The sequence below is a fragment of the Mesoplodon bidens genome (genome assembly GCF_964165515.1).
Source record: "Mesoplodon bidens genome assembly, chromosome: 3".
Taxonomy (NCBI): domain Eukaryota; kingdom Metazoa; phylum Chordata; class Mammalia; order Artiodactyla; family Ziphiidae; genus Mesoplodon; species Mesoplodon bidens.
The window spans coordinates 129,891,664-129,908,179 of record NC_138178.1 but is presented as its reverse complement, the minus strand read 5'-3'; the positions used below and the strand labels follow the sequence as shown (position 1 = coordinate 129,908,179).

At 37.7% G+C, this 16,516-nt stretch overlaps 1 protein-coding gene across 1 annotated transcript; it reads right to left on the bottom strand.

The window, feature by feature from the left end:
- Positions 1-57: 57 nt before the first annotated feature.
- Positions 58-16,439, bottom strand: RTRAF (RNA transcription, translation and transport factor). Its single transcript, XM_081229078.1, has 8 exons — positions 16,267-16,439; positions 14,192-14,316; positions 10,634-10,733; positions 6,205-6,291; positions 5,218-5,306; positions 2,717-2,785; positions 509-557; positions 58-395 (listed from the first exon to the last, which is right to left on the bottom strand). Exons 1-8 carry the CDS (start codon positions 16,325-16,327, stop codon positions 241-243), a joined length of 735 nt encoding a protein of 244 aa, XP_081085204.1. The 5' UTR covers positions 16,328-16,439; the 3' UTR covers positions 58-240.
- Between the last annotated feature and the right edge of the window lie 77 nt (positions 16,440-16,516).

The window sequence follows — 16,516 nt, the reverse complement described above, 5'->3', positions numbered from 1 at the left end:
ACCACCAGGGAGGAAGCAGATTAATTAATTATACAAATACATAAACATAACTCATGGTCAAAAAACAAAAAATCACCTTCCCAACTTTATTAAAGAAAATGCAGTGATGGTAAATATCTCTAGAACATAGTCAATTTTCTGGAATTCTCCCCTTGAAGACATGACATTTCCAAACACATGCCAAAGCGTACATGGTTCCCAACTGTACTAAGTAGGTGAGAAGCTGAAATCCTAAAATGTTCATCTTCCAACTTTCCCCAGTCTGTGGTCTGTCTTTGGATCAGCAATAATCGCCTGAACAGCTACTATGGCTTCATTAATCTTTGTCTGTAGCTCTCTGAGCTCCTCTATATGCAGCAGTCGCAGAATTTGAGCAGCTTCATTAAGAACTGCATCTGTTTCATGAGAAACACTGCATTGATCAATAACGTTTGCATATATTCACTCATTTCCCCCAAATATTCACTATTGCTCTAAAAACAGTTTGAATTAAAACAAAATCACTTACCTCCTGTGTCAAAACCAAGAATATGCTTGTCTAAAGCAACAGGCAAGCCCTTTAGGAAAAAAAAAGGACAAAAATCAGACTGTATAGTTATACGTTCACATTTTCTCACCTCAAATTGAAAAGCAGCTAGCCATTGTTATTTTAACCCTTTTAGCTGCAGTGGCAAGGTGCCTGAGAATTTTCTCTTTAAATTTGCCTTTTTATGAGTGAGATTTTCCTACTACAACTAGTTAGGAAAGAATGGCCTTTACGTGTAGTGGGCAGCTAGTCCCGTAACACACCCAATCCTTTAGGACCAGATAGCTCTTTTCTGCAGAAGTGCTGTCACTACTGCTATGGAAGCAAGGTTGAGCAAGGCTGCTACTGTCACCGTTTTAGTTGTAGTAAGCAGCAGTGTACCGGGCAAATAGGACTACTTTTAAGATGATTTTCCTCAAGCAAGTTTACTTTGGAGCACATTAATTTGTCTTTATGAATTGCACAAATCTAAAATATATATAACTTTTTTCTGCAAGCATGATGTTTACCAGATTATCTATATATTAATTTTCAACAGTTCATTTAAAAGTTACTTTGAAGTCATCTAGGAAAATGAACAGCATCTAAACCATTTAGCTAACCAGTCAGCACCTGCATACAGATATACCAGAGATGGTGACTATGGTGGCGCCAACCTGTATAAAGTTCACAATAACTATCAAATAAAAACGAGGACAGGCAGTCTAGACTTTCTGCTGATTATATTGTATAAAATCATTACCAGTTTTAAAAAAAAGTCACTATACTTGCAACGTTACAAATGCTAAGCTGTCACTACTCACTTCTTGCCTAATTATTAATGCAAATCTACCCAGACTCAAAATGCTTTAAAATCACTAGTAATACATTATACACATGAAGAAACAAATGGGTATGAAAATTCTGTGAGCAAAAAACTAGAGTAGAATTGTACTTGAGTAGCTTTCTATGTCAGTCTGGTACCAGAGTTTCTGTTCTCCCTTCATCTGCCAACAGACCACCTAGGAACAGGCACCCCTGAAGATGACCACACACCCCAAATGCTAGTTATGAATGACTGCAAACAAGAACACACAACTATAGAACTCTTCCACTGTATTATTATAGCATAGTATCTTTTGAGATGACATTAAAGTTCAGATTTATTTGGAGCATTGAAAATAAACTGAATTTAACTTTGCAAACAAGAGCAAAGAGATTTGGCTATGGCTTTATTTGCACTGCCTTCCAAACCAAAGGCATAATTTTGCTGAATGATGAATGATTTTATTATGCCAGAACAATTTACTGTCTGTTCTATAGTGTGGGTGAAATAAGCTGATCTTTAATCCAATTTCCAGTGGCCTGATTCATACATAATTAAGAAGCCAATAAGAACCTTTAAAAGAAACTGAGTGTCTTTCAGAGGAGACTACACTGCCCCGGCATTAATAACCTTAATACTGTTGGGCTTCGATAAAGATGGGATCAGAGGACAAAAGACATTGGGGAATTGGAGGGTGAGGGAGGCACAATAGAAGGACCAGGGTCCAGAATGTGGACTGTACCCAAGACATCCATCTGTGCAGCAGGAAGGGGCATTATCAGACACCTGCAGCTGCTAACCCCTGAGGACATTCTCTGTACTGACCCATAGTCGAGGACTTCAGGGGCATTTGGGTTTCTTGGAGAGTTCATCTAAAAATATCCTGGATTTATTAACAAGTTACTTTTTTATGATTTATGCTAGGAAATAGAATAAACTGAGATTTCTCTGAAGAAACAAAAGGGTGAAGATAAAGACTTAGATAGAAAAGAAAATGAATTACTAAAAAAGAGAAGGTGTGTCCTGTTTTCTAGCAGTTAGTCAAAATAACCCAGTAAATTTCACAAGTGTAAGTTCTTTTAAATAAACTTTAACTGGGCACATGTGGTGGTTTTGAACTGATAGACCGTGGATATGCTATTGGAGGCTTCTTAAAAGTAATGAAGTGAGATAAACATGAAGTTCACTTTTCACTCAAAAATGACTGGATACAGTTTGCTTCAGAATCAAATTCAATCCCACTGAAGTAAGCTATTCTTTCTCTGGGCAGTTCTAACACAGAATATCTTAAGCATTCTCAGGCAAAGTTCAAACTCATGACAACCAAAAGAAACTTTCAGTAATAATTAATTTAGAAGTTATTTAAATTAAAAAAAACAGCATACCTCTTTTGTTTGATTTGCTTTAGCAACTGCATCCTGTGTCAGGCGCTCCTGGACCAAAATGCGAATTGCCTAAGAAATCCCAAAATAGTATTTTTACTTTTTATCGGCTGTTTGTTATCTTTTCTTCTCTGAGACTACAGAATAAGGATGCCCAATTTGATGAAGTTAGAAATATCTAAATTCATTAACAAATTCCCCAGCAAATTAAAAATAAAAAAATAGCTACTGTAATCAAAGTTTTCACTTCTAATATTTAATAATGTGGAATGATGTTCATAACAATTACATTTTTTGAATAGGTAATTTGTGTGTGCTAAAAAATTTTTTTAAATAAAGAAGGATACATGGCGAAAAAGTATGTCTCCTTTCTACCCAAGCTTCAGCCATACTTTCAGAAAACAATTATTGCTACCAGATCCTTGTGTATACTCACAAGGCCTCTATCAAATTACAAGCACACTCAGGGATGTATGCAAGTGCATGTGCGCCCGCGCGCACACACACACACACACACACACAAACATGCACCTTTGATACAAAGGGTAGCATATCATGCACACTGTCCCTGCTTTCTTCACTTTATTACAGTAAAATGTTTTCAGATCTTTCAAAGGACACATTGTTTTTTTCATTAGCAAGGCATTTTACACACATGCATGCACGCACCTGCACACACTTAAAAAGTAAGATTTTTTAATGGAATTTTAATTAGTGGATGACAGTTGCAACCCCAAGATAAGTGTGAAAATTTGAAAAATTATTTTTAATAAAAACCAAATGCTACATTTGAAAAAGAATTAAACCAATCTAACAGTGATCGCAAATGTATTTTACACAGTCCAGTTGCCAAACAGTTAATGTATTGATTCTCGCAGCTGCAATATGGATGTTTTCCATATTGTCATGTATTGTTTGAATGCTTCTTAAAATAACTCAAAAGGACAAACATGCTAGGATTAGAATTTTATAAAGCTTTTGATTATAACTTACTTATATTGTACTTTAGCACCCCAAATATGCTAGCATTGTCTGTTCTCCTCTCACTCAGTTTACGATTAAAGCTGACATAACCACTGTAGAACTGTTCCAAAGCAATTTCTATAATTGCCTGAGTAAGGAACAAGCCTTTGAAAGGGCTAAATTTCACTAAAAACAACTTTTGTCTCTTGGCGTCCAATCTGAGTTGAGAAAATCTGAGTTAACACTCAGATTCAGAATTATAATAATCTAGGAATAGAACAGTATTCCCATATTACAACTGTCATTTAATAAATACAATTCTAAAAAGGAGAATAAATTATGATCTCTTGTGGGTAGAGTGAAATTATTCAATTTCCTGCAAAGCAGTTTAAAGTAATTTAAAGCTCTTTAATTTCTCATAAAATCAATAATAATTTCTAAAATAACTTCCAAGTCTGGTACCTTAAGTACCACTCCCCTGTCCCTCCCCTTCCCCCCACTAGACTATCATAATTACTTGACATAAATCTTCTGAAGCATGAGTATATTTTCCCACTCAGAAATAAGAGGCCTCTTTTAGGCCATCAGATTCCCTGCTGTAAGGTATGAACTGAGTGGCCTATCTAGGATGGGGGGCTTGGAGGACAGAAACATTCATTCCTCAAAGAGATTTGGGGGTATGTTTTTGACCAAATTCACCATTACAAGTTTGGCATTTTCCACAATCTTAATGAATACAGACCATAAATATTTAAAAGGACTGATTAAACAGAAGTGGGGTGATATAGGAAAAAAAATGGACCAGGACGTCCTTGGTAGTCCAGTAGTTAGGACTCTGTGCTTCCAATGCAGGGGGTGTGGGTTCGATCTCTGGTCTGGGAACTAAGATCCCAGATGCCATGCGGCCAAAAAAAAAAAAAGGAAGAAAAGAATGGACCATAAGGTCGAGTGCCTAGATTAAAATCCTGACTATCGTTTTCTATGTCAGCTTGAACATTATTTATCTATTATCTTTAAGTTTCAGTTTCTTCATATACATATTTTAAAAAGACACTAGCATCCACCTCTAGGATTGTTGGGAGGACTGAATGAGTCATCTGTGCACAGGATTTAGCACAGTGGCAGGCACACAGTAAACACTCTTTTTTTTTTTTTTCCTGTATGCGGGCCTCTCACTGTTGTGGCCTCTCCGGTTGCGGAGCACAGGCTCCGGACGCGCAGGCTCAGAGGCCATGGCTCACGGGCCCAGCCGCTCCATGGCATGTGGGATCTTCCCGGACCGGGGCACAAACCCGTGTCCCCTGCATCGGCAGGCGGACTCTCAACCACTGCGCCACCAGGGAAGCCCAGTAAACACTCTTGATATTAGTTAGGTAAGCTAAAACCAATGAATTCAAGAAATCTGCTTTATGTCCCACATTCCTCCAACATTTTCCTCATTCTACCATAGATTTAAATATCAAACACAGTTATTTTTAGAAAACGAAGTTTTTAAAATTATATACAGAGTTTTTGTCAAGAATCAAGAATATGAAGCTGACCTTAAGCATTACCAGGTAATCATCATGACGCTGAATCTGAAGAAGGTTAGCCAAAGCCATTACACCAGCCTTAAAATCAGGATTATTTACTATAAAAGATTAAAAATGGAAACTTACAGCTCTGCAAGCATGTAATTACAAACGTATATGTAAACATATAAACTTAAAAAAATATTTTTATTTTCTAGTAACAACAAATCTCTTTAATTTCTAAAATTGCTGACAAAAGCAGTATGGGGTAAATTAGGTAAATTGATGAGATCAATGGTTTTCCTACTAATCAACCAAAGTGAACAATCCAATAAATGACTAAATTAACTCACATGAGGTTTGTTCTGTAACTTTCTCTGCAAGGCCCATTTATGTAACACTATTAATTAACCTTTCTTCCCAAAGCTATTAATTTTAATACACAGATTCCCTTCAATGGACAGTTTTCCCAAAACCTTTTCTCCAAGCAGCAGCTCTAGAGCATCCAAGCAGCTTATTAATTCATAAGGGTAAATCATAAATTACAGGTCACAATCAGTCAGTGAAAGAATATTTAACATTTTATAATCTAAGTAATTAGAATCTTAATACTTTTAAAAGGAGAAAGAATTACTTAAAGACATCTGGGACTTAAAACAATGAAAAATTTTAACACTTGTCTCATACTGCCATTAGATTAGAAAAAATATTTTCTGCACCCAGGAAGGCAAACAATCACCACCATGATTAAATAAAATCAAAACCCCCAAGTTACTATGAGCAGATGAAAGAAGAGCATTTTCAGTTTCAGATATTCAGCTACAAGAGGAGGGAGAAAGCACACTATAACTGACAGTAAAAAACAGCATAGAGAATAAAATATCAACACAAATGTTGTCTGCATGAAACATTCTTAATCTACTAAAACCAAATAAACCCAGACTTCATTCTAGGAAGTAAAAAACATTTAAGAAACCAAAAATGTTGATGATCATTTTTATGCATTTATAAACTTACCATCCAAATTGATCAAGGGCTCTGCATTTTTACCTGCATTGTCAGCATTTTTTATATTATCCGGTACCAAGTCCTTGTATTTTTCAGCTGTAAAAATAGGCAAAAATACAATTTGTAGAGCTTCAACTTAAGGTAAAACAAACGTTGCTTATTTACTGAATTTAACTGAGCCAAACTGGTTATAAGCATAAGACAACTCAAGCATTCAAAAAAAAATGCTATAATAAAAAATTTACTAGAAGACAATGTGACTAGCTTTTTAATTAAGCTGAAATGATTATCAGACACAAATATCTTTTCATTAACGTTTCTTAGAGTAAAACATTTCAAACACTATCTAAATTTTAGAGGAGAAAGCCTGCTTTTCAGCTTCCTGTCAAACTTGGTAGAAGAATGGGAGAAGGGTAAGTATAGGTCACATGAGGTTAAATACAAACACACTAAGAAGTTTCTTCGCAAATCTTGTGAATGCTGTATACAAAACCAAAAACCTTGCTTTCTAAAAAAATCACTTCAGGGCTTCCCTGGTGGCGCAGTGGTTCAGAGTCCGCCTGCCGATGCGGGGGACACAGGTTTGTACCCCAGTCCGGGAAGATCCCACATGCCGCGGAGCGGCTGGGCCCGTGAGCCACGGCCGCTGAGCCTGAACGTCCAGAGCCTGTGCTCCGCAACAGGAGAGGCCACAACAGTGAGAGGCCCGCGTACCGCAAAAAAAAAAAAAAAAAAAAAAAAAAAACACTTCAAATACACCATCATATACAAACCTAAACTTATTTTATGGAGACTTAAAATGTAGAATTCCAAAAGGATATTTTATTACTCTTACCTGAAAAAATACTAAATAATAATATTTTAAAAGACTTTACAAATCAAAATATTTAATAGTAATTCACCAAACTTAATGCCCAAAATGCCATCTTTGGCTATAGTGCTTATATGATTTGCTAATAAAAAAGAAAAGGGAAAATAAAAGGATTAAAATTTAAATCAGACAGGAGTTAGCTTAAAGGAGCTACTGGCCAAACCTGGAACAATGTAAACATCAAAATACACGATGACAAAAAAGGATTAAGACCCACTGAGTAAAATAAGAATCCACATATCTACACTGATCTGAATAAACAAACAAACATAAACTGGTGAGAAGGGAAAGCTCTTCCTTATAGTAGAAAATGTAAAGGAATGATGGAATTAGAAAAACACCTTCTAGTCATCATAATCAACATAATAATTGACTCAGGCAAAAATCACCAAATGTATACTACAGCTAAGGTTTGAAGAGGAGAAGCATATAGAAATCATCTCGTATCTCTCCACAAGATACATAATCTTTACACTGAAGAAAGCTTAACCAAGTGATCAGAATAACATGACCAGTATTCAGGCATATCACCAACACATGCCTCCTGATATGATGCACTTAAAAGAACACAACATCACTTCTGTGTTACTCTTAACAAAACTACAAACCCTGAATCTAATCATGAGGAAACATCAGACTCACTCAAACTGAAGGACATTCTACAAAATAAATGTCAGTGTCCTGAAGCATGACGACTGAGTAACTATTCCAGACTGTAGGAGACTAAAGAGACTAAGGAGAATGAATGTAACACATGATCCAGGACTGCTTTGGAGGTTTTTGTTTGCTTGTTTTTGCCATAAGGAACACTGAGACAAATGGTGAAATGTGAATCTCATCTACAGATAACAGTAAAGAATCAAAGTTAATTTTCTGATTTTGATAAATGTACTGTAGCTATGTAAGACAATGACTTTTTTAAGGAAATGCACATAAGGGTAAAAGAGAAATCATTTACAACTTAGTGTCAAATGGTTTAGAAAAAATTAGGAGTATGTATATATACATAGAGAGAGAAGGATAAGGCAAATGAAGTAAAATGTTAATAATATCTGCAGAATCTGAGTATGGAAAAATTCTTTTTACTATCCTTGCAATCTTTCTGTAAATCTAAAATTATGTCAAAAGAGTTAAAAGAATTTAAGTCAGATTTTAATCACCTTAATTGACAAGCTAGCAAAAGGCTTTAAAAAACATTAAGGCACAAACAATAAAAATTCACAATGGTTTTATCAAATAAGAATAAAAATTTTAAATAACTTAAAAGTCAAGAAGAATGCAACTTATTAATGTAAAACCATAAAAGCACAGCAGTGCCTCCTACCGATAAGGGGCAGTGTTTCTCATGCAAACTCAGTTTTTTAATACATTAAAAAAGACCATGCTATCACTGAGAAGTAACTGTACTTAACAGTTACAGTCAACTACAAGGATACACAATCATATGGCATCTACTGTTCTTGGTACAACCTAGGCAACCTAAGTTCAAGTATTATAAAAAATGGGACAAATGGACTAAATAAGGGTAAAATAGAAATAAATTGAGATGCGACTATAATTTTATGTGGGAATAGCTGAAAAACACTTGAAAAGCTGGAGAATACTTTGTTGCAAACTAACTAACAGAGTTCCTACCAACTCAGACCAGAACAGGTAGATTTTGCTAAAGGCTCCATAGTAAAGAAAAAGTCTTTGAGCTTTCCTTAAGATTTCTGCCATAAGGCATCTGAAACTTAAGTTTGAAGAACCAGCAAAAAAAACAGCTGGCTGGTGCTCCACACCAGTATGTATAAACATTCATATATTGAACTTACCAAGCATTTATAGTTGATAAGCACATCTACTGTACACAAGAAGCTATGTCAGGTACTGTGGCAGAAAGAATCATGACTGCTCCCTCCCCCGCAAAAAAATGTCCATATTCCAATCCCTGGAACTTATGAATATGGTATCTTACATGGCAAAAGGGACTTTGTGGATGTGATTAAATTAAGGACCTTGAAACTGGGGGTATGGGGGTTATCCTGGATTACCTAGGTGGGCCCAATGTAATCAAAGCATCCTTATAAGAGGGAGGCAGGAAGGTCAGAGTCAGAGAAGATGTGACAATGAAAGCAGAATCACAGAGAGCTTAGAAGATGATATGCTGCTAGATTTGAAGATAAAGGGGCCAGAGTCACAGAATGCAGGCAGCCTCTAGAAGATGGAAAAGACAAAGAAATGGATCTTCCCCTAGAACCTCCAAAAGGAACCAACCCAGTTGACAAATTGACTTCAGTCCTAATACAGATGTTGGACTTCTGACCTCCAAAACTGTAAGATAATAAACAGTCTTTTAAGTCACTGAGTTTGTGGTAATTTGTTACAGCAGCAACAGGAAACTAACAGAGGTACCATGTAGGAAACAAAGCTGAGTATCAGCTTACAATTTAGTGGTGCAAGTAAGACATAAGCAAAATGGAAAGTGGCGAATGACTTAAAAAGCTATAGGGTTAAATAGGAAAGCAATGGTTTCTGAATATATAAAAGGAACTATCGTTTGGAAACAAAGTACAGCATTCTAAAACATTTATGTTTCAAAAATTTAGCTTGGTGGGCCATGTGGATGAGACTAGAGGGTGACATAGATCGGAGACTAGTATGAAAGACATTCCAATAATCTCAGGAAAAAGTGGCAAGAGCTTGAATTAGGGCGACAGCAGTGAGGATGGAGAAGGAAAGATATGACAAGGGAAAAACAGATGGAACAGCATGAGGGGAAAAGGGAGAGGCCAAAGACATTAAAAAGGCTTCAAACGTAAATGATTAAGAGGACTGGAACTGACAGTCCCATGAAAGAGAACAACATAAATGCAGAGGATGGAGGTAAAGTAAGATAATCAGATATTACATTCAGATGTTAGCAGGCCTTTCAAAATGAAATGGCCTGAGAGAAAACAGTTTATTGGAAAACTATTTTTACTATAGGTACTAACATTCAAAACCTTCCAATGATACAAGTAACTGTAATAAAATAACATTAAACATTAATAATAAATATATTTTGGCCTATAGTGCACATTTGCATTAGATGTATATTTCAGTCTCTTGTGAAATTACCTGCTGCAACCAACACTTGAAATCCTATCAATTCTGGGACAGCAGCAACAAGCGAACTTGAAAGGCTAAGGTACAGACTGAAAGATGGCAAATTCACCAAAGTAATGTGACATTGTGAGAAGACATTCAATTAGCCTTCTTCTTCAGAAGACATCACCTTCAAATTCTAAAAGAAAAATCTAAATACCAATGGAAACCAGTACTTTTAATATCTTATGATAGTAAGGCGACTCTAATTTTAGAAAAGAAAATTCTTTCTTAGACAATTTGGGAGCTGGATACAGAAGAATAATTACAAAAAGTAAATTTTTAAACAGATGCTGTAAAGTGAGATGAGGATGTACAAAACTTAAAATGAACCAAAGGTAAAACAATGTAAGACAAACTGGCAAGTTCCCTACATTTTTACACTCCTTTCCCACCTTTCCTCTCTCTCTCTTGAAAACACACATTCCCCACAAAACATACCATTATCTCCATATTCAAGTCTAACAGCTAAACCAAGAAGCCAGTCGATTGCTTCTGGTCGATCTTGAATCTTGAAAGGACAGTTGACATCTCTGAGATACTGTGAGGGGAATAAAAAGTCTGGTTTCATTATTACTATAAAGTCACAAAATAAAAAAATGGTAGAGTTGAAAGAGACCTTAGTTTGGATCTCTAAGAATTTCTTGTAACATTTACATTACTAAACCTTTGATGCAATTATATAACCCAAAGGAAGGAAACACTTAAGTGTACCACTCAGGGAAAAAAAATGAAGTAGGCCCATCATGCTTTTTGAAATTTTTACTTTTGCAGATTCCAGATAGGGCACCACTGATGTAGAATAACTTCATTTTGTAGATGAGAAAACTGAAGCCTAGAAGTCAACACTTGCTGACAGTTATATGACTTAAATTGGGAAGCTGAATCTAAACTTTCTGATTCCAGGTCTCAATACACACAGAGCAGGTAAATAAAAAGGACTTTAAAAAGGAGGATATACCAAAAACCCCAAACAAAACAAAACAAAACCAATTATTATCTAAACCTTAGCTTTCATATCGTGGAAATGCTTCTGAATAGAGTAAGCCATGTGACATACAAGCGTTTGAATAAATGTCAGAAGCTGCATATTCAAATGAGTATGTCCTTAAAATAAGTCTCTTAGGAACTTAAAATCTAATTCCACCAACAATGACGTTACTCAAAACTTCTGGAACTCCTTTTTGGAAATCCTTTGGGGGATAATTAATTAATCAGCACTTTTTAGCCGTAACATACTTTCTAACCAAAAATTTTATCCCCCTGCTTTAAAAAAAAGCACCTCATTCATAAGATTTAGTCATGATGCAAAAAGCAAATCCATGTTCAAAGTATAAAAAAACTGTCAATATTAAGGATATTCAAAAGATGTCTCCTGATCTAAAAGTAATTCCAAAAGAAGTTCCAAATATGCTTTAGGCAATGACATCATCATTCCAAAGAAACCACCTTGAAAGATAATATCAGTGTAAGTTCCAATATATTTATCTTTAGGTTATACTACTTTACTGTCATTTCTGGGTGTTTTTCATCAGAAAGTTTTTTATATTCTTCAATACCCTTCCACATGTGGAACTCTGTATTGTCTTGTACACGTGAGTGGGCCATCATAAGATGTAATATAAGAAATATAAAATCCTAATAATATATTTCAAAGTCTTAAGAAGCCTATCAAAATTTTCAAAAATACTCTTGAAGGGCAAAGGAAAATAATCCAGTAGTAGCAATAATAGTAGTAGAGGCAGGGAAATTAATAAACATATAACACTTGCTATGGGCCAGGCACCTCTGTGAAAAGGTACATAGGTATATTTCAATAACAATACATACCACTGTTATCCCCATTTATTGATAACAATATTGAGCCACAGAATGGTTAATAAACTTGCCCATTGTCAGAGGCAGTATGTAACTTACACAATCCTCTAATTCATAAAACTAGAAACTTAGGTACCTAAACACCAGTAAATGAAAATTTAGTCACTTTTCATATTCTTTTTTTTTTTTTTTTTTTTTTTTTTCTTTTTGCGGTATGCGGGCCTCTCACTCTTGTGGCCTCTCCCGTTGCGGAGCACAGGCTCCGGATGCGCAGGCCCAGCGGCCGTGGCTCACGGGCCCAGCCGCTCCGCGGCATATGGGATCCTCCCAGACCGGGGCACGAACCCGTATCCCCTGCATCGGCAGGCGGACTCTCAACCACTGCGCCACCAGGGAGGCCCCATATTCTTTTTTTATTTAACATTTTTATTGGACTATAACTGCTTTACAATGTTGTGTTAGTTTCTGCTATACAACAAAGTGAATCAGCTCTACGTATACATATACCCCCATATCCCCTCCCTCTTGCATCTCCCTCCCACCCTCCCTATCCCACCCCTCTAGGTGGTCACAAAGCACTGAGCTGATCTCCCTGTGCTATGCGGCTGCTTCCCACTAGCTCTCTATTTTACATTTGGTAGTGTATATATGTCCATGCCACTCTCTCACTTCGTCCCAGCTTCCCCTTCCCCCTCCCCGTGTCCTCAAGTCCATTCTCTACGTCTGTGTCTTTATTCCTGTCCTGCCCCTAGGTTCATCAGAACCTCTTTTTTTTTTTTTTTTTTTAGATTCCATATATATGTGTTAGCATATGGTATTTGTTTTTCCCCTTCTGACCTACCGCACTCTGTATGACAGTCTCTAGGTCCATCCACCTCACTACAAATAACTCAATTAAAAATATGGAACACTTCACAAATTTGCGTGTCAGCCTTGCACAGTGGCCATGCTAATCCTCTCTATATCGTTGTTCCAATTTTAGTATATGTGCTGCCGAAGTGACCATTACTTTTCATATTCTTAAAGGAAGAGATCTCATCAAAGTAATAGAGCCAATAAAAATGTTTAATGTAAATAATGATACTGTAAAATGTAATTTTTACTCTAATTTGAAAACAACTCTGTTTTCTGCAAAAACATTACTAAAATTAAACTAGGTCAACAGGAAAGTTATTCCAGCCACAAAAATAAGATAATACACGCAGATCTTTTTAGGATTATTTCTATTGTACATAACTAGGGACAACTGTGTATGTTAAAAATAAGCAAAAACAAGACATAATCTTAGTTTTCAACGTGTCAATAATGTCTTATTTTAATATAATACTCTGTTTCTCTGCTATGTTTTTAATGTAATGTAAAAATTCTGATTTTTGCCATTTTTAGTATTTAGAGAATATGTGTCACTGTTTATTTAAGAAGTCTCAGTGTTTCTGGACAAAACTATTTCTTCCTTTTTTTTGAGTGTCTACTTGTGCCATTACCTTCATTAGTTAATAGTCTATAAAGTTAGTTTTCAATGGGCAGCGGGCAAGTCAGGTATAGGGCCCTAAAGGATGTGAATACAGAGTAAGTTTTGCTATAGAGAAAATGCAGAAATGAATATTCATGTATCATTCATTTACATACATACACATATATGTATACAAATAAACACACACAAATATATAAATTCATGAAACAAACAGGTCTATTGTATGTCAGGCACACATCTAAGTACTGGGGATAAGTGCCTCCTCTCCAGCTACATAAGCTTAAAGCTGACAGTTTCGAGAAACCAGGGATTGGTTGGGAAAGGTGAGGAGTGGGAAGACTAGTCCAGTCATATCACCTAAAACTGTGATACCTCCCCAGTTGGGTCAAGTTCAAACTCTTTATGGCACATGAGCTTTCCTCTCTCCTCAGCCTACCCTATACTCCCCTCCACCCTCATGCCTAATGATTCACCATACTATTTCTATCTAATACTGAATGCTTGGTAGGAAGAGATAATATAATCTGCTTTAAAAACAAAAAAGTATGGCAAGAAAAAAGTAAAATCCCTGAAGTCTAGCTTTTCTAACACTGATTATTATTAGTTTTATTTATTTTAAAAGAACACAGTAATTTTAAACCTGCCTGTCTTTATATAATTTTTAGACAAGCTCTCTGTACGTTTTATTTTACTTTCTAATTCATTACCTTTTCAAAGAACTTGGGCCAGTCACTGCTGTGGATGTTTCTTAAATTACCTCTGTCTTCAATCTTGTAGTGTCTGATTTTCTGGTCTTCGAGCCAAACAATAAAGTTTCTAAATTCTGTTTCATCTGCAATAAAAACACCATATAAATCACGAGAAGCACTAGGTAACAGGTAAAACACTTCCTTCACAAACAGTCTTGTGGAATTTTTTTTTTTAACTCCAAAATTATAAGTTACTTGAGCTGCTTGAAGTAGGAGTTGAAAGTGCAGACTTTGGATTAACTTATGTTCATATCCTGGCCTGAATTCAAATTGATTCCAGACATTTAGTGGTTGTGTGAACTTGGGCTAATTACCTAAATTTTCCAGGCCTCAGATTCTTGAGTTACAAAATGGGGAGTAATAGTAAGACTTACCTCATAGGGTTGTTATGAAGATTAAATAAAATATTTAAGGATCAAAATAGTGTCTAGCACACAGTTTTGCTATTTAAGTGTCAGTTATTATTCCAGTTCCTATGGGGAAGAGGAAGAGGAAGGACTGGGCCAGGTTAAATTTACAGCAATCATAATGTACAAGAAACTAAATGGCAAACAGAAAGAAAATACTGACTACCATTGTCATTTACTGTTATGGCACATTAAAGGCATTCATGAAAAAGAACAGATGTTGTTTCATTTAATCCTCCCACACCGTTTCGAGGTAGGTAATATCCCGATTTTACCAGTGAAAAAACCTGAGGCTCAAAGATTCAAATTCAGATCTAAGCTCTACTACCACTGAACCTTTTTTGTTACATAAAAGGCAAAGCAGAAAAACAAGATTCTGGGCTTCCCTGGTGGCGCAGTGGTTGAGAATCTGCCTGCTAATGCAGGGGACACGGGTTCGAGCCCTGGTCTGGGAGGATCCCACATGCCGCGGAGCAACTAGGCCCGTGAGCCACGACTACTGAGCCTGCGCGTCTGGAGCCTGTGCTCCGCAACAAGAGGCCGCGATAGTGAGAGGCCCGCGCACCGCGATGAAGAGTGGCCCCCGCTTGCCACAACTAGAGAAAGCCCTCACACAGAAATGAAGACGCAACACAGCAAAAATAAATTAATTAATTAATAAAAAAACCTCCTACCCCCAACATCTTCTTAAAAAAAAAAAAAAAAAAAAACAAGATTCTATAAATTGACATGCTTCTACAGCAGATCAACAAAACACTGCTATCCTGCTTGGAAATTATTTTCAATTACGAAATTCAAGCTTGAATTCAAATTCAGGCCTCCCTTATGAAGTCTTGAGACTTATACAATGGTCTGAACATCCCAGGTTGTGCTTCATCACTTTCAAACTTATTAGTCTACCACAGGCCAAGAACTCTGGAAGAAAATGAATAGTGGGTAGTAGGTGAGTAGCAGTGGGTAGCAATGTTAATACTTTTTACAATTTTAATGCTGTGAAATCCCAAATACCTTTGTATTTACAATTCAACCGCCCCGCTCGTCTGCTATTAACTTTTTTTGCACGACTCGCACACTGTCATTAGTTCGTTCCTATACGCGCTTGCCCCGACACTGTCAGTCCTGGACTTCGTTCTATCTCGAGTTCAAACTGCCGGATGGGCTCCCACTGCCCCCTCCCCACCCCTTAGTTCCCAAGAGGCAGTGAACGAGTCTTCAAGTTACTCAGCATCTTCCTCGGATTCCAGCACTGTGCTGGCCCACAGCAGGTGCTCACGGTATCGCCCAATCACCCGGGAACCACGGGGCTGAAGGGCTACGTCAAAAAGCGAAGACTTTCCCTCTAGAGCGCTGAGGGTGCGGGCGAGGGGGGTGGGCGTGGGGTCTGGAGTTCAGCAAGTGCAGAAAGTGCTGATGCCGAGGCAAGAGCGGGTGACGGGGCTCCGAAGCCGGGGAAGGAAGGCAGAAAGCAGAGGTGCTTGGCGGCCGGGAGGAGAGGAGTCCGGGGGAGACAAGGCCGCGGACGGTCCGGGTGGGGAGCCCAGGTGCCGGCGCTGAGAGAACGGAGGCCGGGCGGCGGGGAAGGGGGGGGGTCACTGACGCACGGCGGGCCCGGGACCGCCTCCTCACCTTTGCAGTTGAAGCCGGCAGGGTTGTGGTAGTCGAGGGCCGTCAGCTTGCGTCGGAACATGGTGCCCGCTGCTCGCTCCGGTCCCCCGGGCTGCGGCCGGGAGAGGAGAGGCGAGGAGGAGCGAGCGGCCCAGACACCGGCGACGCGGCGAGAGAGCGGGCGGGCGGGCGCCGGGCGCTCCGAAATGACGGCGGCCTTAGCCAATCGTGGCTTAGGAACGGCCGCCGCTGGCCAATGCCCACCAATCGC

What these genes read in the sequence shown, in the direction of transcription:
- RTRAF (XM_081229078.1), bottom strand. Translation starts at nt 16,327, where the DNA reads ATGTTCCGACGCAAGCTGACGGCCCTCGACTACCACAACCCTGCCGGC. An exon ending in TGCCGGCTTCAACTGCAAAG is followed by an intron (nt 14,317 to 16,266) that starts GTGAGGAGGCGG and finishes TTTTTATTGCAG; the next exon opens with ATGAAACAGAATTTAGAAAC. An exon ending in GGCCCAAGTTCTTTGAAAAG is followed by an intron (nt 10,734 to 14,191) that starts GTAATGAATTAG and finishes TTCCCCTCACAG; the next exon opens with TATCTCAGAGATGTCAACTG.